This window comes from Drosophila novamexicana, unplaced genomic scaffold (genome assembly GCF_003285875.2).
Source record: "Drosophila novamexicana strain 15010-1031.04,08,12 unplaced genomic scaffold, DnovRS2.1 tig00000193-arrow-pilon, whole genome shotgun sequence".
Classification (NCBI taxonomy): Eukaryota; Metazoa; Arthropoda; class Insecta; order Diptera; family Drosophilidae; genus Drosophila; species Drosophila novamexicana.
This window is the reverse complement of record NW_020824787.1, coordinates 8,381,929-8,405,418: the sequence shown is the minus strand read 5'-3', so window position 1 is coordinate 8,405,418 and position 23,490 is coordinate 8,381,929. Positions and strand designations below refer to the sequence as shown.

General features: G+C 38.7%; 2 protein-coding genes across 2 annotated transcripts; both read right to left on the bottom strand.

Moving 5' to 3' along the window:
* Positions 1 to 202: 202 nt before the first annotated feature.
* LOC115759202 (ribosomal RNA-processing protein 7 homolog A) lies at positions 203 to 1,514 on the bottom strand. The gene is made up of 2 exons (XM_030700088.1): positions 1,434 to 1,514; positions 203 to 1,376 (listed from the first exon to the last, which is right to left on the bottom strand). The coding sequence occupies exons 1-2, from the start codon at positions 1,456 to 1,458 to the stop codon at positions 601 to 603; spliced, it is 801 nt and encodes a 266-aa protein (XP_030555948.1). The 5' UTR covers positions 1,459 to 1,514; the 3' UTR covers positions 203 to 600.
* A 10,747-nt stretch (positions 1,515 to 12,261) lies between these two features.
* Positions 12,262 to 22,676, bottom strand: LOC115759199 (beta-1,3-glucosyltransferase). The gene is made up of 7 exons (XM_030700081.1): positions 22,249 to 22,676; positions 21,461 to 21,597; positions 20,992 to 21,388; positions 19,055 to 19,187; positions 18,034 to 18,187; positions 16,957 to 17,499; positions 12,262 to 12,329 (listed from the first exon to the last, which is right to left on the bottom strand). The coding sequence occupies exons 1-6, from the start codon at positions 22,630 to 22,632 to the stop codon at positions 16,968 to 16,970; spliced, it is 1,737 nt and encodes a 578-aa protein (XP_030555941.1). The 5' UTR covers positions 22,633 to 22,676; the 3' UTR covers positions 12,262 to 12,329; positions 16,957 to 16,967.
* Between the last annotated feature and the right edge of the window lie 814 nt (positions 22,677 to 23,490).

Sequence of the window (23,490 nt, the reverse complement as noted above, 5' to 3'; positions counted from 1 at the left end):
TAAATTTATGAGGATTTTGGCCAGCGGTCGTGTCATGCAACTCATATTCGACTCTGCGCACAAATTCGCCGAACACAAACATGCAACATTTATTTCAACTTTTCACCTTTTGCTTGCACACACACACACATTTTGCTGAATCGAGTGTTTATTATAATTTCAAAATTTGTACTTTTTTTTTTTCTTTTTTCACTTCAAATTAATGAGCTTAGAAACAGTTGCTGAGAATGGAATCTGTGGAGCTCTGCTTTCATATTGATTTCCATCTATTTTCCACACTTAAGTGCGGAATTATACAAAAACCCGTCTTAGCTATCATTTACATATCATAAGACATATATATCAATCAGTTTAAACTATTTTAAAGTCTAGGAACGGCTTTCGTTATTGGAAAAAATTTCCAACGAATTCGTAATTATTTCCCTCTGAAATTAATCCAAGCTTAGTTAACTTTGATCGATTGAATGCAGATGAAAATGCAGCTTTAAAAAAGTTCTGTAAAAAGAGCCTTTCTTTCCTATTCTGCTACATGTTTTTAGCTTCAAAAATTATAATTTTATATAATATTTATTTTTATTATAATAACTGCGCTAAACTATGCTAAAATGGTCGGAAGCGTCTCGATTTCTTAAGTAATTCGATTTTCTGCTTATCCTCCTCGTATTTCTGACGCAGCTCAACAATATTTTGCATTTTGCTTTCACGTATTTGAAATGTGTAAAAGTTTTTGAGCTCCTTGGTTTTCTTATCCTTTTCCAATTTACTTTCGATGCGTCCAATAACAGATTCCTTCTGCTCAAAGCCCGCATTGCGACCATCTTTGCCCACCGTGACCCAACCATCGGGATCCGCTTCGCTTGTTTTGGCTGCCGCCAGTGCGGCACGCTCCCGCTTATCATAGGCAGCCATATAGTCATTGATTTTCTTTTGGGTCTTTTCCACATCCAGTATGTAATTGTTCTCGTAGTCGTCGTGCCACAGCTCCATGCCCGTTTTAATCAGGCACTCGCCGCTGCTGTTGTACAAGTCGAGGCTCTCTAAGGCCAGCGCCCGGCCAATGCTGATGCTCTTCTGAAAGACCACATAGGCCACCTTGAACTTGAAGGGCGTCTGTACATTCGAGAAGGGCACATCCGTTCCCTCATACCATTTGGCTGTCTCATCGCGTCCAGGTTTCTCGGCAAACAAAACGCTCTCCACGTTGCCGACGCGCTTGAAGAAGGTTTGCAGGCTTGCTTCTGTTATATACGGCGGCACGTTGAGCAGAAATAGCGTGCGGCCTTTTGGTTTGTTGGGATCCATTAAGCGTATGAAATGCTCGCGCATGTAAACGCTGTGACAATGTTTCGCATCCGGCGTCATTCGCAGCGGCACAACTGTGTGTGGTATTTAATTAATTAACATTCATGAAATTGCAATAAATAAGTGCTTACCTCTATAGCCTTCTATTTCAGTCATATTTTATGTTTTAATTAATCAGGTACAAAATCTAGACTACTGTAAACACGTTTTGTTTAAACTGGCCAAACATTTGGCTGAACAGCTGTTTTCGGCAGCGCAGCCAACTTCACGTTCAGCCAGGCAGCCCTGTGCACAGCTACATGTACTTTTGTGACTAAGTGGCAGCACTGTTCAAAGTAGGGCGCGTCAATTTGAATGTTAGCTGATGAACGAAGATATTTGCAATCAACATATAAATAGTTTGGCTTGCAGCATAAAACGTAGTTAAGTATATGCTTACCTATTTTTTAATAGAAAAGTTTTAAACATATATTAAATTAACACATAGACCTCGTTGGCTTTACAATTTAGTGAATCCGCATAAACTAGAATAATTTTGCTGCTAAATCCAAAGCTTAGCAAAACTTTTTCTCTCAGCTAAATGGCAAATAATTAAACAACCTCAGCAGGAGCTGGAACGGAAGCGGCATAGCCACAGCCAAATTGTTTTTTGTAAACTTTGCACGTATTTTTGTTTCGTACAAAATTTGTGTTCCACTGGCTGTCCGGCTTCAGTGTACACTACTCCGGTTCGTATGTGCCCGTGAAATGGTCCGAAAACAAAACTGCACACACAGGCCACAAATGCACCAAACCGCCACCAATGCCCTTCCCGCCCCCTAAAAGCTGCTCTACCAAGCCACGCCCATTGGCCGCAAACTGCGTTCATTTAACCGAACCGTAAAGCGGAAGTTTGTCATGCACGTTTGGCTCGTGTCGTGTCCTGTGTACCGGGTCTTGTGAATAGATGCTAATTAATTGAATGTCCAGTATTTTTGTTGTTGCCGTTATTAAAAGCAACATCATTGCAATGCATGTTTTGGGTATATTTAAAGTCCATTTTTATTGCTATAATAATAACATATTAGCTTATTAGCTGTTGTAATACGATATTTTATCTGTAAATTTATAACCAAAGTTTCCTGGGACAACTCATGCATATGTTAGTATTCATTAATCAAAATTCCTTGTCTCAAACTCTAACAAAATGGACCTAATTGCACTGGCGATTGTGGGCTCTGTTTTTGGACAAATACACACCCACACACACACACACACACACACCCACATGTGTATGCATTCTCTCTCGGAGGGAGAGAGCTGGCTGATTGAATATTGCAATTTGAATGTGGTTTGATTTTGTGCAAGTCTCAAGTGTAATTAAATGTGCAAATGAATACGCATTGCCAATGCTGTGCCCAAAAGCATAGTTAATTTAATATATAATTTTGTTGATAAGCTCCAAGCCACACGCACACAAGCTAAATATATACATATATCTCTATGTATCTCTGCCTCAAAGGGATCCACTGACCAACTTTAAATCTTCAAGCCGATAAAGCTCACCGTAATAAACAAGAATTTGTGTAACTTTTTGCTGTACGTGCGCATAATTTCAAAATTTTTACAAACAGCATTAATATTATGCGCTGGCAAAAAAGAAATTATGTTTTGAATATTTTAAATACCGCCTGGCTGGCACGTGCTTTACATTTTATTTATTGAGGGTTGAGCATTTCGCAGCCAAATCCTTGACTAATTAGCGCTTGCCGCGCATCCAAAGTGGGACACACACAACCCCCTAAGCGGCATTAAAAACATTTTGATGAACTTACAAGTATCTCACACATAAAAAACAAATGCTGTGCTCGTTGCATCTTCTTTTTTTTATATATTGTGAGTGCGTTGAAAAAAAAATGTTGCAAGTTTGAAATTCATTAAAAATGTTCGCTTAGCTGACGCTTGGCGCTGATTTATTAATGTTAATTAAGACTTGAACACATCTATATACTGAGAAGAGAAAGGGTGTGAGCATCGCAGGTCGCCGGTTCAAATCCTATTTGTAATATCTTTTAGTTATGCGATAAATCAAATGGTTTTTCTTGATTTTTTTTTTCGTACAGTTTAAGAAATTCTTAAGTTTAAATCTGACATAATTTTTATCACATTTGTTATTCCAATTGCCTTTTCCCTATCTGGAAAATATTTGTATATGTAAATTCACTTTTTTATAGAAAAAAACTGGCTACCAAGCAATAGTTTTTGAAATGTTGGCGCTACAATTCAATCCCCAAAATTCCATATCAAAACTTTCAATGGACGTGTGAGTGCTTACCTGTGTCGGGTGCGCAGCTTTAGAATTTAGCCAATTGTGCGTAAAAAGTTGCCAAGCGATTTTTGTCGCACGCATGATTTATGTGCGTCCATTTGTGGCACGCAATTTGCGCCACAAGCGAATCAACAAATATATATTGTGCAATTGGCCCGGTCAGAAACCCGTGCTACCAGCTTTCGGAAATCCATTGCTGTGGCCATTTAAGGCGTCACGTGCAGCAAATTTATTTTCCACCGTCGATGCTTGACAAAAATTTCTAAAAATTATTTCAAATGCGCAAAATTATTGTGCAATCAGCTTTGCTGGAATCGTGATCATATCGTAATTTCAAATTTCAAATTTCAACAGGCAACAAATTTGCTGGCAGCAAATTTAATTGCGCAAAATTCAGTTTTAGGGAAGATTAAAGTATAAGTTTCAAAGTGCTTGATACGGCCTGATAAAAGGTCAAAAATTCATTAATTCAGAAATATGATCAGGTTTTTTTAATTTCCAAATTCTCTTGACCTTACTTTAGATTATGAAAATCGCGTAGAAAGGCGATGTTATCAGTTTTAGGGGAACAACAATGAAGTAAGCGAGAAAAAGGTGGAAAAGAACAAAAATTGTGAGAGCGAGAAAGAAAAAGGGAGCGTGAGAGAGGGCGAATGATGGAGGGGAAAGATGAGAAAGAATAGACAAATCAAGCGAAATATAGAAAGAAAGCAAGATTATCCCAATCAATCATTTTGGACACAGCGTAAATCAATTGACACCACTTTTGCTAGTTGTTTATTTACAGCTCATTGGATTTCCAACAAATGTATAAGCATATTTGTAGACCAAAGTATTTACCGAATCGCAACCATTTGAACGTGACCCACGTCTATGCGATTTTGCAGCTAACCGCATTGCTGGCAAATAATAAGCTCATGGAGTGGGAGGAGGGGAGAAGGGGAGGGGGCAGCTTATAGCCACCATAGCTTTAGCTGATTAATCGGCCAAACGCTTTGAGTAGCGTTGCTTTCATTAATTATGCCACAATGAATAAGTTAAAGCCGAAAGTAAAACTTTTTTTCGACTCTCATTAGTTGACATGCCACGCCCACTCAGATGGCGTTGCGGCGATAAGCAGTCAATATGATGGGGGCCACACGATACTGTGGACAATACCTCTTGGCCCGGACTTGCAGCCGGACTCGCAACGAAAACTTGCACAAAAGGTTAAAAACTTTTGCTCGTTAATTAGATGGCCAAAAAGTGGCCAAAAATTGGGAAATTTGTCAAGAGCGCGACGTCGTCAACTTTGTGAATTGGCTATTTGTAATTTATGCAGCATTAATTTTTATTTACCAATTTATTAAACTACGTGGGCCACACACAACAACAACGGCAACAATAACAAAAAATTAGCTACAGATGCCATTAGCGATAACAAAGACATTTCGGGCTTCGAAGCGGGGAACTTGGTGGGGGGAGGGCGAATGTGGGTGCTTTGGGGGCGGCAAAGTACGCCCTCCAGTCATTTATCACGGATATAAGCAGCGAATGCCGTAAAAACCAATTTAAAGTAAATTAGCGCAGCGAACCTCGCCTGTCAAACTGTGCAGACAGTGCTGCTAAAACCGCAACGGAAACTGCCGCCAAGGAGTGCAGGAAGTGTGCTCTGGGTGTTTGTGTGTGTGTGTGTGTGTGTGTGACTGTGTGTATGCGTGTGGCTTGGGCTCAAACGAATGCGACGCGATTTGGGCAAAACTTACACATGTTTGTGCCGGCTTTAATTCCCTATCAGATCACGTACTCGGCGCGTGTTTAGCTGGGATTGTAACCCTCCCTGCCTCCCCCTCCCTCCTCCCGAATGCCACATGGCCCAATCTCTGGCACAATTTAACCACCTTTGACCCAACGCCAAAGTCTTGAGGCTAACCACAAATAGTGCAGACATTGCGCCTTGGAATTTATTGCACGTGGTAAGTTGCTTGGATGGGTTCAGTTATTCAGTTGGGCTTGCGTTGCTGCACGGACTGCAGATTAGACGTCCTGATAGACACAAAATGGGATTTTTTTTTAATGCCCTGAATCCATTGAAACTGCCTAAAAGGGGTGTATTTGTTATGTGCCAATCTATGTAACGGGCCAAAGGCAGCTTCTTCGAGCCGATTAAGTCTGTAAATTCGTACAGTAATAGACGAGATTATTCTTCTTCCCTCTTTTAAACATATGTATCTCGGAGCTTATAAGAGCTAGAGACAACAAATTTGGTATAGTAATACTAATAAAGAGAAAGTAAGTTTATTCTCAATACGCCGCAGATTTTTATTACCCTTGTTTGCCTTACGGTTTTGCAGATGTGTGAGAATAGTGAAGCTCGTAAATGCTGAGTTTGATGAAAACATATTGAGAAACAGAATATTCCTTCTTTTCAGCGGGTAGTTCCGCTGGCAACTACTTATATGATATAGACAGACGCTTTAAAATTGGGGAGACGAGTTCGCCTAGAAACAGACATTAGGACATTGATGCTGATCTGGAACACATACACTTTGTGGGGTCGAAAATGTCTGCTTTTATGCGTTCCACATGTCATTATAATACTTTCTACAAGGGTATACAAACGGAACCATATTTGGAGGCATAGTCTTATGCTTTGGTATGCACATACAGATGGGTGCCAAGTTTCTTATCGATCGGACAATAAAAACCGATGTTATTGGAGAAAGCATTATCTATAGTATGGTTTTATGTAAGGAAGAAGAAGCTTAGGTACATTTGTGTGTAGTACTGCATGCTTGTATGTATTCAGGGTATCTGCCAGTCGAGCACTCTCAACTAGAGCATTCTACTTGTATTTTTTGTTGTTGGTCCTCCAGTTAAACTTTAGACATGGACAAAAATTTATTGCTGCCTAACTGCAAGGATTTCGTTTGCGTTTTGTTTGAATGAAGTTGCCTGCTTTGAGGCGCCGTAACTTGATCTAAATGGGTTCAGGGTTCAGGGCTCAAAGTTTGTGTTTTGTGGCTGGCAAATGCCTGACAGCGATTTGAAAATTTGCCCAACTTTTGACTGATGAATGAATGAAACATAAGCCGGCAGCATAAACAGTGGCAACAGAGAGTTTATTCAACAAATTTGCCAAGATACAGATCGGCAGATTACTTGACTTTCACACGGTGTTATTTAAATTAACGAGAAATGTTCTGGGCAAGTAGAGCTATTAAAAAGGTGAACATTTCAATGATATTTGTTTGCTTCACTCATCAAATATATGTGAGCATATTTGGATAATCTTTTACATGACCTGAATCAGAATTGAGCCACACAGCCTGAAAGATTAATTGGGTTGAGTTATGTGTGAGGCTTTTATGTGCTTTCCTTTTCTTTATGGAAAAGTTGTAATGAAATACATAAATATAAATGCATATTTTTATTTTAATATGTATAATTGTATTTTAAATTGTTGCATTTTGTGCATTTTGATATTTATTTATATAATATGATATTTATTTTCTATAAAATAACTATTAAATTTGCCTAATTTCCAACTAGTTTATTTTTAAGTAATTTCTTTTAATTACAACAAATTGTATCTTTTAGATTTATGTAAACTAAAGGTTAGCACATTTTATTTGGCACTTAATTGTTTGATATTTGTAGTTTCCCATTAAAAATATTACTGAATCTAGAGGAAATAGAGAAAAAAGTAATATATAAAATATGTCCATGTCAGGGAAGCATGCCATTTAAGTATATGTCTCGCAATCAGGACCTGCGTTCAAGTCTCTAGCTCTTATAGGCTCTGGGATCGACGCATTCAAATTATACGGACGGACGGACAGAAGGACGGACGGACGGGCATAACTTAATCGACTTGGCTGTTGATGCTGGCCAAGAATTGATGTACTTTATGGAGTCGGAGATGCTTCCTTTTCCCTTTACACCCAGTTTCAATGGATTCAGGCTATAACAAATAAAAACGAAAGCTTTTAGAACATTTAAAAAGGTTATTAAACAATTTCTACTTTGAATTTAAATTAATGAAAAATACATTGACTAGGATTAAAACTCAAATCAATATGCTGTTTACTCCATACATATTATAATGCCCTAGACTATAACAAATTGTAAATTTACATACAAGTCCAGCTGCGCAAATCAAAACGTAGCCAAGTTAGTTTGCCAGTGTGTTCAAATTCAAACACAAAACTAAAACAATTGACTAAATTCAAATGGGAATTGGCCAAGCTGAGCTAAGCTGAGCTGAGTTGAGCTGAGTTGAGCTGAGTTGAGCTCAAGTGAAACTTGCGTCAAGGAACACGAACACACAGAGTCCAAGAGGTGGCAGCTACAGTTGGTCCCCAAACCTATTCACAAACTGTTTGCCAAATCGCCAAGGATTTTGTTGCACATTGTATGAGAGAAATCTTTTTAAACAATTTCTGTTCATGCTTCATTTCGTTTTTGGTTGTGCGGTGGGCCGGGTTGGGCGTTTACTTAAATTTTGTTGTGGCTTAACTTTTTGATGTTTGGACTAAGATTAACGCCAAACCCAAGGCGAGTCAAACCAAACCAAGCCACACCCCAGCTGGACCTTTACCGACGTGACATTGTGCGTGTTGCGTATAATCTACTTTCAAGTAGCCACAAGCAACACCCATGTCCATGTAATCTCTTCTCTCTATTTGCGCATGTGTCCTCGCCAGGGACAAACTGTAATTTTATGCAAAGGCAAATGCTGCATGAAACTCTCAAGATAATGTGCACAATTTTTGACATTTTCTTTGGAGTTTTCATTTTTTATGTATTTCGTAGATTAAAGAAGCCTCAAGCAACTTTGACAGCGTCAAAAGTGAAAAGACATAAACTAACAACAACAAAAACCCAACTAACTCGAGCTTAAATTAACCAATTTTTGTAATCTGCATAAGACATAAAATCCAAGTTGTTTGACTATTCAAAGTTCTGTAGCTATCAAAATCGTTGACAAAATCAATACAAATATGTTGCATATTAAATTTGTTTAACGACAAAAAGAAGGGCTAACAACTTTTACTTTCCATTAAATGCTCATCAAATCAGCATTAAAAGAAAAGCTTATTGTCCACAAATAAGCGCGGCCTCCAAATGTTTGCTATAAAAAGCCCAAATGCATTTCAGAAGCAGCCTCAGTTGATATTGTGAAAATGCAGTTGACAGTTGTGCTGGCTTGCTTTGGTAAGTAGAGAGAACGCAAAAGTTGTCCAAATTTTAAACTAGAAACTGGGAATATATTCGGCACACCGAAAACCTAATACTCTAATAGGCATTTGCCTTAAGGTTTTACAGATATGTGAAGCTTTTAGATGTTGAGTTTGAAGAGAATATCTTGAAAAAGAGAATATTTTGCCATACTACTTTTCGGCCGAACGTTCCTATGGATGATATATTAGTCCGATGTTGATAGAATACAATTTGCATACATGTAGCGAGAAAGAAAGCCTATTTTCGGCACGCCGAAGATCTAATACCCTTGCATACCCAACCTTTTCATAATGCTTATAGTGCTTTGCCCGTATCTAAGAAGCACAGGGAAAATAGTTGAAGCCGAGTTTGGTTTAGATAACTTGATAAACAAAATCGTGTTCCATACCTGAACGTACTTTTCGACCGAACGTTCCTATGATAGCTATATGATATAGTGCTTCGATCCGGCCAGTTCGGACATATGTGCTGCTTACAACAGAAGGACGGATAAGATAGGCTTTCTGAAAGACTTGTTCGCATAGAAACTCGGCTACAGATGCTGATCTAGAATATATATACTTTTTGGGATCGGAGACGTCCTCTTCTTTGCGTTACACATTATATGACAAAATTATAATATCCTCTACTTGGGTATGAATGAAATAAAAAGCGTATAGCACATCTATAGGAAATATAGCACATCTATAGCAAACTAACAATTAACAAATCAATCAAAAATCCTATTTGGTTGCTTATCATCTATAAAGAAAAAGCTACAGTCAGTTTAGTTCAGTTTTAGTAGTTGCACTTAAAATGAGAAAAAGTTATAAATGACCTACTGATACTTGACAAATTCGAAAATATTTATCCCAACGCGCAGTTCTCTCGCTAAGCACACTCTATGCCCTGCCCTGGAGTCCCAGTGATCCCATGCAACCGGCAACATTTCAGCTCTACAAGAATGACAAACAACGCAACCTGGCCAAGATACAGCTGCTGCCGCGAAATGCGATCAGTTTTGTGGGGCCACGCCAGGCGAACTCAGTGGAAGAAGATGTGGATGTGAATGATGGCTACTACGATGATGACTATGGAAATGATGGAAATGTGCCCGTAGACTATGCGGAGTCTGAGGAAGATGACTACGACTGGCGTTGATTGCGAATATATATTTATATATATATAAATATATATATATGTTTGTGTATATGTACATTTATTTAACTGCAACTTGGTTGGTAATTAAATTTATTTGGAATTCAAGTTGTCGCATTGCCGGCATGCGGTGGCTGTTGTTGCTTCGTTCGTATTCATTGAAAAATCCGCAACTAATTAGGGCACGAAGCGGCAGGAAGTACACGTCCTCGTAGATGAGAATGTGTCTTCCTGTGCCCGCCTGGCACGTTGCCTCCTCTGCCACGCCAGAGATAAGCAAGTCGAGTCGAGTGTCGCGTTCACAGCCAGACGAGCGCAAATAAACCCAGACCCAGACACAGCCACAAAGTATGTGAAAAGACTTTAAAGAACTGAGAGACTTGCATATACCTTTACCTAAGCTGACAGCCTTGGGCGCATTTTATAGGGCTCGTCTTTTGTATTTCAAGCCTTTGAGCTGCAAAGGAAAAATAAGTAAATAAACTAATATATATTTAAAAGAGATTTTCTCATTTATACAAGTCTTTCCGATATGCTCTGAAAACTTTGCTCAAATAATTTCCCCAAACTATGATTCAAAATAATAATTATGCCTCACTTTACTTTAAAGCTTTTTTTATGGTCTGACATTTTTGTTTACCAAGATATCTGGAAACTTGGCACTCTGCTCTCTACCTTATAGCTGACATAGGAAAGTTCGGCTGAAAATTATAGAAACATGTCCATTTTTTCAAGATATTTTAATCAAACTTAGCATTTTCGAGATTCACCATGCCAAAGATATCCTCACTATCCTGTTTAAAATAGTTCAATTAATTAATTTATCACTTTATTCTTCATATTTTTTGCATATAATTTTTACATATATCTACTTAAGTTTCTACTTAAGTAGCAAGAGAGGAGATTGCCCGACTTAGGCATATCCTGTAGCCTGTTTCTAGCGACTTTTTGTTTTTTTCGATATCGATATCGACATTTGGTGAAATCGGTTATCGATAAATGGGAAGAATAGTTATCGATAACATAAAATATAATTGATATGCGAATCGACTGACAGTATGGAATTATAATATGTTGCTTATGCGGTCGTCATCCGACCCAATTTATTGCGAGTACAGGGTATACAAAGAATGTAAATAAACCTTCTGAAGCTGTTGGTGAGGGAATAATACTAACAGCATGACCCAAATTGAATACGAATAGTTTTCCTCTATGTGCACCCCAAATATTGTTAGTCAATTGATGGCATTAACTTTGGGGCATGTCTTAAATTTGGCAGCTCGCAGCAAACACAACTAAACTTTCACTAACTCGTTGAATAATTGAAGTTAAACGAGAAAACAACCGCAGACAATTACAACTGTCAACGCGTCCAAATAAGCTGACACATTGTTTTCACCTATTTAGTAAAGTCGTCCGAATTCCCCAACCTCCCAAGGCGACGGGTATACTTGCGAAAAGTATTGATTAGTATTTGAATAATAGATGCACTTTGGGTTGCATGAGTCTGCATTGAAGTATGTTGCATGCAACGTCGCAGGCATGGCGTTCAATGGGGCTGGCAATCTGTGCGGCATGGGCGGATAAATGAAGCGCATTGTTTGTTTATCGGCGAATATCTCAAAGATGCATCCACCATTTGGTTCAGTTGAGTTCAGTTCAGTTGGGGCATCCAGCCAACCGCCGTCGGATAAACCACTCGAATAATGCAGTCGAGCGTAAACCGTTGATGCCCCTCATCAACGCCGGAGCCCAGCTGTCGTCCTCGAGCTGGTCCTTGCACAAATTTACATTTAATGAGGTTTAAGTAAGTGTAAGGTGCGAAAAAGTCATTCAAATTGCTTGGCCATGCTTTCAGCTTTAAGTGATACGGATGAGCTGCTGGTGGTCTTCGAGTGCTACCAAATTGAAATAAAATGCAAATTTTGTGCCCAATGTCGCAGCTCTAATATAAATGATTTTGCCTAAAAAGTATAGACTTTTCTTTAAAAAAATAAATTTTAAAAGATTAATCAAATGTTTTCTGTAGAACGAAAATTTATAATTGAAGACCTTTGGAAATTAAAAAAAAATATATATATAAAACTGGTTTTTCAGTTGTATTTTTTGTAATCAAAAACAGAGATATATTAAGTTTGATGAAATAAATATCATCTTTTTTACATTTATTACTATATAATACATATAAGTTAGTATCAAGATTTCAAGCTTCAATTCCCTTTTAAATTTTATGCTTGCGTTTAAATTTTGGTTACCTTTTTCATGGACTTCAGTTTAATGACATTTATTTTCACATTTCACTTTTAGATAAATTCATTGTCTTGACTTCTGAACAATTGCCTGCTTTTGGATATTTAATCTGAAATACAACAAAGGGTGAGTCAATTTATTATTATATTTATTAGCACTTTTCACAGTTGCGGGTGAGGTTTTAAAATCGCTAAAATACGTTTTCATAATTATTTGCATGCAACTCAATTTTCCACACTTCTGGGTGAAATTTAAAAAATCGCTGACACACGTATTTAATAAGTTTTTATATAGAGAAAAAAAACCACGAGTAAGAGGTTCTAGTCGGGAGCTCCCGACTAGGGGATACCCTGAACCATCTCCTTTCAATATCAAATGTATATATATATTCTATTTTGGAAGCTATATGTCAAGTTTGGTGACTCTAGCTCTTATTATTTACCAAAATTGCCCAAAAAACAGGATATCGATATCGATTGCTTGGAAACGGAGCAAGTTATCGATTATCGGAAACAAACTCGATCTGCGCAGGCACTAGGAGCACCTACATCTAAAATTTCTCTCTAGTCTCTAGCTCTTATAGGTTCTGAGATCCTTGCGTTTGTACATACGGACGGACGGACAGACAGACGGACATGGCTAGATCGACTCGGCTATTGATGCTGATCAAGAATATATATACTTTATGGGGTCGGAGTTGCTTCCTTCTGCCTGTTACATACATTTGGCTTTCGCACAGGGTATAAAAAGCCAAACTTCATGAAAATCGGATGAGATTTGGCCGAGTTATGGGGGTGGTAAATTTTGACCCATGTCTATATACTAATCTTGGGGTAAGATTTGGACATGAATTTCGACTAAAAAATCGCTGTTCATATTTTAATGCCAGATTATTCTAGAGGGAAAACCATGAAGAAAAATCCAAACTTCGTGAAAATCGGATGAGATTTGGCCGAGTTATGGGGGTGGTAAATTTTGACCCATGTCTATATACTAATCTTGGGGTAAGATTTGGACATGAATTTCGACTAAAAAGTCGCTGTTCATATTTGAATGCCAGATTAATCTAGAGGGAAAACCATGAAGAAAAATCCAAACTTCATGAAAATCGGGTGAAATTTGACCGAGTTATGGGGGTGGTAAATTTTGACCCATGTCTATATACTAATCTTGGGGTAAGATTTGGACATGAATTTCGACTAAAAAATCGCTGTTCATATTTCAATGCCAGATTATTCTAGAGGAAAAACCATGAAGAAAAATCCAAACTTCGTGAAAATCGGATGAGATTTGGCCGAGTTATGGGGGTGGTAAATTTTGACCCATGTCTATAAACGAATCTTGGGGTAAGATTTGGACATGAATTTCGACTAAAAAATCGCTGTTCATATTTGAATGCCAGATTATTCTAGAGGAAAAACCATGAAGAAAAATCCAAACTTCGTGAAAATCGGATGAGATTTGGCCGAGATATGGGGGTGGTAAATTTTGAACCATGTCTAGATACGAATCTTGGGGTAAGATTTGGACATGAATTTCGACTAAAAAATCGCTGTTCATATTTGAATGCCAGAATAATCTAGAAGGAAAACCATGAAGAAAAATCCAAACTTCATGAAAATCGGGTGAAATTTGACCGAGTTATGGGGGTGGTAAATTTTGACCCATGTCTATATACTAATCTTGGGGTAAGATTTGGACATGAATTTCGACTAAAAAATCGCTGTTCATATTTGAATGCCAGATTATTCTAGAGGGAAAACCATGAAGAAAAATCCAAACTTCGTGAAAATCGGGTGAAATTTGACCGAGTTATGGGGGTGGTAAATTTTGACCCATGTCTATATACGAATCTTGGGGTAAGATTTGGACATGAATTTCGACTAAAAAATCGCTGTTCATATTTGAATGCCAGATTAATCTAGAAGGAAAACCATGAAGAAAAATCCAAACTTCATGAAAATCGGGTGAAATTTGACCGAGTTATGGGGGTGGTAAATTTTGACCCATGTCTATATACGAATCTTGGGGTAAGATTTGGACATGAATTTCGACTAAAAAATCGCTGTTCATATTTGAATGCCAGATTATTCTAGAGGGAAAACCATGAAGAAAAATCCAAACTTCGTGAAAATCGGGTGAAATTTGACCGAGTTATGGGGGTGGTAAATTTTGACCCATGTCTATATACGAATCTTGGGGTAAGATTTGGACATGAATTTCGATTAAAAAATCGCTGTTCATATTTCAATGCCAGATTATTCTAGAGGAAAAACCATGAAGAAAAATCCAAACTTCGTGAAAATCGAATGAGATTTGGCCGAGTTATGGGGGTGGTAAATTTTGACCCATGTCTATAAACGAATCTTGGGGTAAGATTTGGACATGAATTTCGACTAAAAAATCGCTGTTCATATTTGAATGCCAGATTATTCTAGAGGAAAAACCATGAAGAAAAATCCAAACTTCGTGAAAATCGGATGAGATTTGGCCGAGATATGGGGGTGGTAAATTTTGACCCATGTCTATAAACGAATCTTGGGGTAAGATTTGGACATGAATTTCGACTAAAAAATCGCTGTTCATATTTGAATGCCAGATTATTCTAGAGGAAAAAACATGAAGAAAAATCCAAACTTCATGAAAATCGGATGAGATTTGACCGAGTTATGGGGGTGGTAAATTTTGAACCATGTCTAGATACGAATCTTGGGGTAAGATTTGGACATGAATTTCGACTAAAAAATCGCTGTTCATATTTGAATGCCAGATTAATCTAGAAGGAAAACCATGAAGAAAAATCCAAACTTCATGAAACTCGGGTGAAATTTGACCGAGTTATGGGGGTGGTAAATTTTGACCCATGTCTATATACGAATCTTGGGGTAAGATTTGGACATGAATTTCGACTAAAAAATCGCTGTTCATATTTGAATGCCAGATTAATCTAGAGGGAAAACCATGAAGAAAAATCCAAACTTCATGAAAATCGGGTGAAATTTGACCGAGTTATGGGGGTGGTAAATTTTGACCCATGTCTATATACTAATCTTGGGGTAAGATTTGGACATGAATTTCGACTAAAAAATCGCTGTTCATATTTGAATGCCAGATTAATCTAGAGGGAAAACCATGAAGAAAAATCCAAACTTCATGAAAATCGGGTGAAATTTGACCGAGTTATGGGGGTGGTAAATTTTGACCCATGTCTATATACGAATCTTGGGGTAAGATTTGGACATGAATTTCGACTAAAAAATCGCTGTTTATATTTGAATGCCAGATTATTCTAGAGGAAAAACCATGAAGAAAAATCCAAACTTCGTGAAAATCGGATGAGATTTGGCCGAGATATGGGGGTGGTAAATTTTGAACCATGTCTAGATACGAATCTTGGGGTAAGATTTGGACATGAATTTCGACTAAAAAATCGCTGTTCATATTTGAATGCCAGATTATTCTAGAGGAAAAACCATGAAGAAAAATCCAAACTTCGTGAAAATCGGATGAGATTTGGCCGAGATATGGGGGTGGTAAATTTTGACCCATGTCTATATACTAATCTTGGGGTAAGATTTGGACATGAATTTCGACTAAAAAATCGCTGTTCATATTTGAATGCCAGATTAATCTAGAGGAAAAACCATGAAGAAAAATCCTATATCATATATATATTCTATTTTAGAAATTATATGTCAAGTTTGGTGACTCTAGTTCTTATTATTTACCAAAATTGCCCAAAAAACAGGATATCGATATCGATTTTTATCGATTGCTTGGAAACGGAGGAAGTTATCGATTATCGGAAACAAACTCGATCTGCGCGGGAGCTAGGAGCATCTACATCTAAAATTTCAAGCCTCTAGCTCTTATAGATTCTGAGATCCTTGCGTTCATACATACGGACGGACGGACGGACGGACAGACAGACGGACATGGCTTGATCGGCTCAGCTATTTATGCTGATCAAGAATATATACACTTTATGGGGTCGGAGATGCTTCATTCTGCCTGTTACATACATTTGGATTTTGCACAAAAACAATATACCCTTATACCCATTTTTAATGGGTTCAGGGTATAAAAATGAAGTACTTGTATGAAACATTTTTTGTTGTCCATGAATATCTTGGTAAAACTTGACATTTACTGCTTACTTAGGACAAATTGTTTTGTCAACATCGGACTACTATATTATATAGTATATATATTATCAATTTGGCAACGATCGATTGAAAATTAGGCTCCTAATGCCCACAAAGGTATTTTGTGTTCGGCGTTTTAAAAATAATTATGCAGTGTTGCTTGGTAACTTTATAAAATATTAGATTCTTGGAACCTGGCGAAACCTCCAAAAAGTCTGCACCATTCTCGCGATTCGCAACCACATTTAAGCATTTCCACTAATTAAAGAGACATGAAACCACAAAACACACACACACACACAACCCGAATGAACAAATCAGCGCTTGCCGCACACCTTTTTCCCACTCAACAACTGCAAAGTTTTTCCGTGTAGAAAATGGAAAATTTGTGTGGGTGTGTGTGTGTGTGTGTGTGCTTGGCAGGCGCTTGATGGCTGCAGCTCTGGTTTCTGGCTGGAGTAGATTGAATATTTTGGACAGGCCACGGCTTTGTGGCGACAACATTTGTCCAACTGCCAGTGTCAGCGGCATTCGTTTGGATTTGTTGCTTTCTAAATGCGCTTCAGGTAATACTTTTGCTCCGCCACTCACCTGATCTGAAACTAGAGGTCCAGATGATGCTTTGAGGTGCCGCCCTCCCAGCCAGCACCCATATTGGCCAGCTGCAGCAGGCCGCGTCCGTGCAGCTGCAATGGTGTGCCCAGCCGATCTTTGCAAGGACGGGACGCGTGACGCGCACTGCTGGCATTGGCCAAGGTGCCGCCCAGCCAGCGCGTGTACGTGTGCTCCGGCGATGTGTGCCAGTATTTGTGAAACGAAATGGGCGCATTTAGCTGCAGCAGCTCCGGCGCATAGTCCTGTGGCCGTGCTTGATGCAGGCCGGGCACATGCACGGCCGGCACGCCCAGCGCCTGCAGGCAGTAGCCCAATATCATGTCGTCCGGCGCGCTGGCCGCCGGGCAGCTGCAGTGCTCCACCATGAGCCGGACCAGCGGCACGCTGAGCACAATGCCAGCGCCGCCCGTATGATAATTGAAGCCATCCGGCGCATACAGCCGATAGCCATAGCGTTCGCCCAGATACATGTGCGCCGTGTGGTTGTAGCAGCTCAGCAGGGCGCTCAGACGGGGCACGCTGCGTATTGGTATCAATCAAAAATCCATATACATATATATATTGATATAAACAAGAAGAAGAAGAATAACAATGATAATTTAAATTGAATGTGCTTTGAGCCGTGTAAGCCGCATAAAAAATCCTGGCTCACACGCACACACACACACATCAAAGCTGCAAACTTAACCAAAAAAGTTGTGAGTGGTTCGGTTCACGGTTCAGAGCCATGCTTTGGTTCATGAATCTGGCTCCAATGAACGCATCCTTAGTTCATCAAATTTTGCAACAGAAAAATGAAATATAATTAAATGTATATTTTGTTTATACTGAACTGAAAAAACTAAAAATGTTGCATTAATATTTAAAAAAAGAAAAAAATCAGTTTGAACCAGAAAATAAGAAATAAGTGGTTCGCTTCAGATTGAGATGCGGCTCTTCCTTGACCCAACAATGCCAATTCAAAGCATTTCGGATCAAAAAGCCGTTTGCAGCCTTGATACACACGCGCACACACCTACACACACCTACACACACGCACACACATATACACACCTGAGAAGCGTATCGTCGTCGACAAGCATTAGCCAGCGTATGTCCGCCTGCTCGTTGATATCCTTGAGGGATAATTGCAAAATAGCCAATGTCTTGGCACAATGTCCTGTCGGCACATTGGCTTGGCCCGTGCTGATTGTTGGTATGCCGGCATCTGTTGCGGTTGCCAATGGTAGTGCAGTTGTTGTTTCCGCAGGTGAAAGATCATAAAGACAAATCAATGAATATTCAATATGGCAGCTGCTGCAATTGCAAACTGTTTGACTCCAGGTCTTTGCGAGTCATCCAGCTCGAGGCTATACTTGTGTGTGTGTGTGTGTTTGGGTGTGCTTGCATGTTTAGTTTGCCTCTTGTAATACCCTGTACTACTGTACTGTAGTGTTATATACTTATAATCTAGTCGATCTAGCCAGTTCTATCGGACAACTACAAAAGCGTTAAGCCTGCATTTTTAAATATATTTTCTTGTATATCTTAACAGGAACAAGTTTATATATTATTTTAGCTCAGTCTTTATAAAATCGATTAATATCAGTTTTTCTTCATAAAATCGATAAAAATCGATTTGGAAAAATACATTTGTAAGCATAACTTGGAGATTTTAGAAGCTATATACATAAATTTTAGCAATGCAGTCTGATTTCTGTTCGAAGAGTATTTCATTTTTGAAAGATTTTCAATTTCCCGAATAATTTAATCGGACTATAAAAAGTTAAGTTATTTAAGGGATATCTTTTACAGAGACTAGGACATTGCTGTTGTTTCCCTTAGCAAAGTCCTAGTTTCTTCAAGCACGAACAATGAAGGCGACTACAGAGTATTTAATAGTCGTGCACTGCCGCCTAGCGCACTCTTACTTGTTTTTGTATGCAAGTGTGCGAGTGTTTGTCTATTTTCTACACACCGTCCCGCACGTCCCGTCCCGCCCCGCCCCGTCCCGTTCCGCCCAAATTCAGAGTGAAGGCAGCAGGCACTCATTTGCTTTAATTGCGTTCATCGTTGTCGTGTTGTGTCGCTTTACCTGCCACATCGCTGTAGTATTTGCGCCGCATGGCATCGGGCGCCCAGGTGCGTTCGATGATTGGTATACGCTCCTTATGGAATTTTGCACAGGTCTTGATTGCAAAATAGATGTGTGCGCCAGTTGTGTGCACCTGTTGTGGGTGAGAATCGTTTGGGCTTGAGTTTCAGTTTGTGTTTGACCGTTGTCAGAGAATTTATGGTTATAGGTTTCAAATGCTAATTGCCTGAATGCCCCGTTCGAGCAGGTCTGGACAAATGTTTGTCGTCCTTTAAATCGCAAAAACATTAAGCTAAACATGTGACTTTGTTGCCATAGCAATGACATTGTTTATGTACAAAGTATTTCATTTAATTTCTTGAAATTTAATATAAAATAAAAAACATGCAGTTAACAATTTAAAGTTAATTACACATACGTCGGGTTTCTGGAAGCGCCACGGAGCGTATGCGTAATATTTTATTATTTGTGAAAGTAAATGCTCTGTCTTTTTTAAGTCCAAATTCACTAAATTTTTAAGGAATTTTGGAGCTTTTAGGCAAAGTATAAATTAAAATATGCCGACGAAAAATGAATAATAAATAAATCAAACAAATTTATTGTATTGAGAATTCAATGCGAAATGGTCTTAACAAATATAAAATATTTAATAATTGCATCATATTTAGGCTGAATTTTATTATCAAACTATTAATATAAATTAATTTTAGTATTAAATAAATGTCACATTTTCTGACATGTGCCTCGCAGTAAGGTGAAAAAAATGTAAACAACTAAAACTCTGTTAAATTATTTAAGTTTGTATCCAATCTATGTTATGATTCATGTTAAAATTCATGAAAGTCGGGCTTAACAGATTTTTACCCTGTCTTGCGAAATGAACTAATTTTCAAAGCTCTCTCATAAAAAGATGGCGAACAAAGTGAATCCTCTAATGTGGGTACAGTAATAGTAGAGGCCAAATATCGTTCATTTAGAGAGTGGACATTGTGCATACTCTGAGCGTGCAAGATAATTAATTATCTAGTTCCCACTGTTGGCACTCATGCGCTTGATCTCGTCATACGTATGGCGTTTTTGATGGTATGAGTGAGAGAGCTTATTTATGCATATGCCTACTGACGCTGATCCCGTTATCTTGGTAGCGTATCCAGCGTAGAGCGCGAGCAGTGTGAGAGGACCGAGCGCAGGAGTTGTATTAGTATTAGTGCATTATTGCGAAAGTCTTTCGAGATGATTTAGTCTGTGCGCGTCTGCTCTTTAGATCGATTGCACCATTCGCGCGTGCATATGATATCGTTTTTTTTTCGTCAAAGTAATTGGTGCTCAGCGCGATTAGTTCAGCTCGTGTGTGTTTAATTAAATATTCTACAAAGTTAATACATCGTCAGTGTTTCAACCATTTTGTGCCTGTAAACCAACCTACTTATGTATATAGTTATGGAACTATGTGTAAAATTTGAGTCGCTTTTTTCATTAAAGCAAAATGGCGTGAAATAAAACATAGAAAAATTTGCCACAGGATGAGAGTGGAAAGGAAAAATGACGAGAGCGAGAGAGAGAGAGAGAGAGAGTATTCTGAAGCTCGAAAGAATATAAGCTGCGGCTAATTATTCACAGTTATGTATGTATGTATTGATATTTTTTTAAACTATTTTGTTCTATACTTTTTGACAACATAATGAAAAAGAGAATATAATTAATATAAGCTAAAATATTTGCATAAAAGGTTGGGGTAATGTACTGATTATTCTGACCATGAGTGTGTGTGTGTGTGTAGTATGTGGGCTATGCAGGGAAGGGACACTGAGCTATTCAGGCAACAGCGAATGTACTTTACTTTAATCCCATCAAATTCTGCTGGCCGTTCCTTATGTGTTCAATCTGAAATGACCCCACCGCCACTTGATGTGAATACGCCCCATTATTCAACTCACACAATGTGCAGCATTCCCAGCGGCCACTTCCGGCTTTGCATGCAAGAAACAGGGCAGAGGCTCCGACGCCGGCGCTTGCTTCTTCGCTGTCGTCTCTGAGGATGCCAACGACCAGGCTGGCGACACTCTCGCCCAGGGACAAATGTAGTCAGCACTTTTCAAAATTATTTTGCGCTGCAACATGTCGACAAAGTCGACGTCTCTTTTGCCGATGTTGATGTTGTTTCTGCTGCTGCTGCTGCTGCTGCTTCTAGTTTTGCCATCATCATCATCAGCATTTGGCACGGCAGGTGCTAAATTATCGAAAATGAATCGGGCCAGCTCATGGGCCGCATCTATCGCAAATTCGCTGTGCCTTGTGGCATTCGGGGCATTAACAGCAACAAGTTCGACCAGGCTGAAAATGCATGTTCCATGATGAGTTATGGCCATGGCCATGCTCAAACATTCTGTATGTTCCGACACTCACCTGCGCAGCAAAGCGCCGGTGAAAACAACGCCAGCACTTAGCATGGGATATGGAAACCATGTTGGATCCTTGTAGTTCGCAAAATGATGCACAATGGTCGCCTCAGCATCGTACAACGCGTGTCCGTAGTAGGCCAACTTTCAAAACACCAAGAACAACAAAAGGTGAGCAAGGTGAATACAGTTATTAATTTGATAACCAACATTAAGTTAAGATGTCGGAAATTAAACATTTTAAAAAGCTTTGCATCCAATTAAGAATGTTAGCTCTTGTAAGGCTGTAAACCCTGGCGCATAAATATATGGTATTCTTATGTCATTTATTCTCGATCTGTTTCAACAGCTAAATCTTCTTCTAACTGTTTTAATCTTGTCACATAGCTCTTATAGGAACAATCGCTTTTCTAGAGGTATAACTTTTCAATTTAATATATACAGTTTTTTTCGGCAAACTTTTTAGAGTATTTATTTTGAATTAAAAGGGTATTTTTAAGGTATTTTTAATGTTTCATTTAACATTTGTTACATTAATTGGGAAAGCATTTGCTTCTGATTGTAGAATCCATAAAACTCTTCATTAGAAAATTGTTTAATGCTTGGAAAAATTCGTTATATCATATTTTTGCACTGTTCTCTCTTATACCCGACATATTTTCATTAATAACTGTCATCTAATTTGTAGAACATTTTTGGTATGCATCTTTATTCATGGGAGTTATTCCCACTTTCCAACACATCTTTGTTTTTTCTAAATTTTTCGAAATGATTTGTTAAGAAAACGAAATTCACCTCTTGCGCATCCCGACGATGCAGCTGCTCGAGCAGGCCACGCAGCGAGGGGACGTGCGTGTTGTGCTGGCACCAAATAATCCAATCGGTATTCGTGTTTAGTAAACGTGTCTGGCCTCGCAAATAGGGCAGCGCGTCCAGCAGGGTCCAATAATTGAATAGTTCTTGCAATATGTGCACCTTAATGTCGTAATCATAATCCGTTGGAATTGCCTCGTTTAGTTGTTGTTGTTGTTGTTGTTGCAGCAGGCTTTCGCGCAGTGCTCGACAGTTAATTTCGGCTTGTTGTGGACAGGAAATGATCAAGAGTATTTCTTTACCCACACAAACACGGCCAAGACACAATAAAAATGGCAATACCAAGAAACTGGGCTTTAACTGCATTATTTGCACTTTTTTTTGTTCCTAAAATTTGTATTAATATGTTAACATTTTACGGTTAACAGAGCTGATATTGCAACAGCAACAGCACTTTAACACGCTGTTACGACTGTGCGTCGCGTTGCCAATCACTGCAAAGTGGCGCCGTTCCCAAAATGCGACTGCATTAATGAACGTGCGAAAACGTACTGAAGCAACTGTGATTGTGTTTTGTAATTTTTGGCGCAAAAGGGCATTCAATTGCTGGCTGGCACATGCTTATCGCAAATGCGCAGGCGCCAAAGTGCGGTAAATTTTTATGAATGAATTTGGAATTGCGCGCAACAGTTGGCAACGCCCACTGGCAATGACAATGAATTAACGTGCCACTGTGTGTGTCGGTGTGGGTATGTGTGTGTGTGTGTGTGTGTGTATGACAAAAGTATATAGTGCGCCCTGTGATTTACAGCTACTTTGAAGGATTATTTGCCCGTCTATTCCAAGTTTGTGAGGATCCTGAGATTGCGGAGAATAAAGACTTGATTTGATTGTAATTTATGAATTCACTTTCCTTAAATGCCCTGATCTTAAAAATGTTAATTGTTCTTTATTTAAGAACAAAAGCTGTTAAGAAAGTGTTCCTTGGATATTTTATGTGACGGCCAATAAAGCTGGCTTTTAACTGATTCTATAATTCCGCAAATGTTTTAGAAACTAGCTAGCATATTTAAATTCTAAATTCGATGGCAACTTTCGATTAAGAGCTGACGGAAAATATTTATGGAGCAAGTAGATTATGTTTTGCACCAGAAGGTTTTGTTAATTGCTAAAATGTTTATTCTTTGCGCTCATAAAAGTGAAACACATTTCTATTATCTGCAG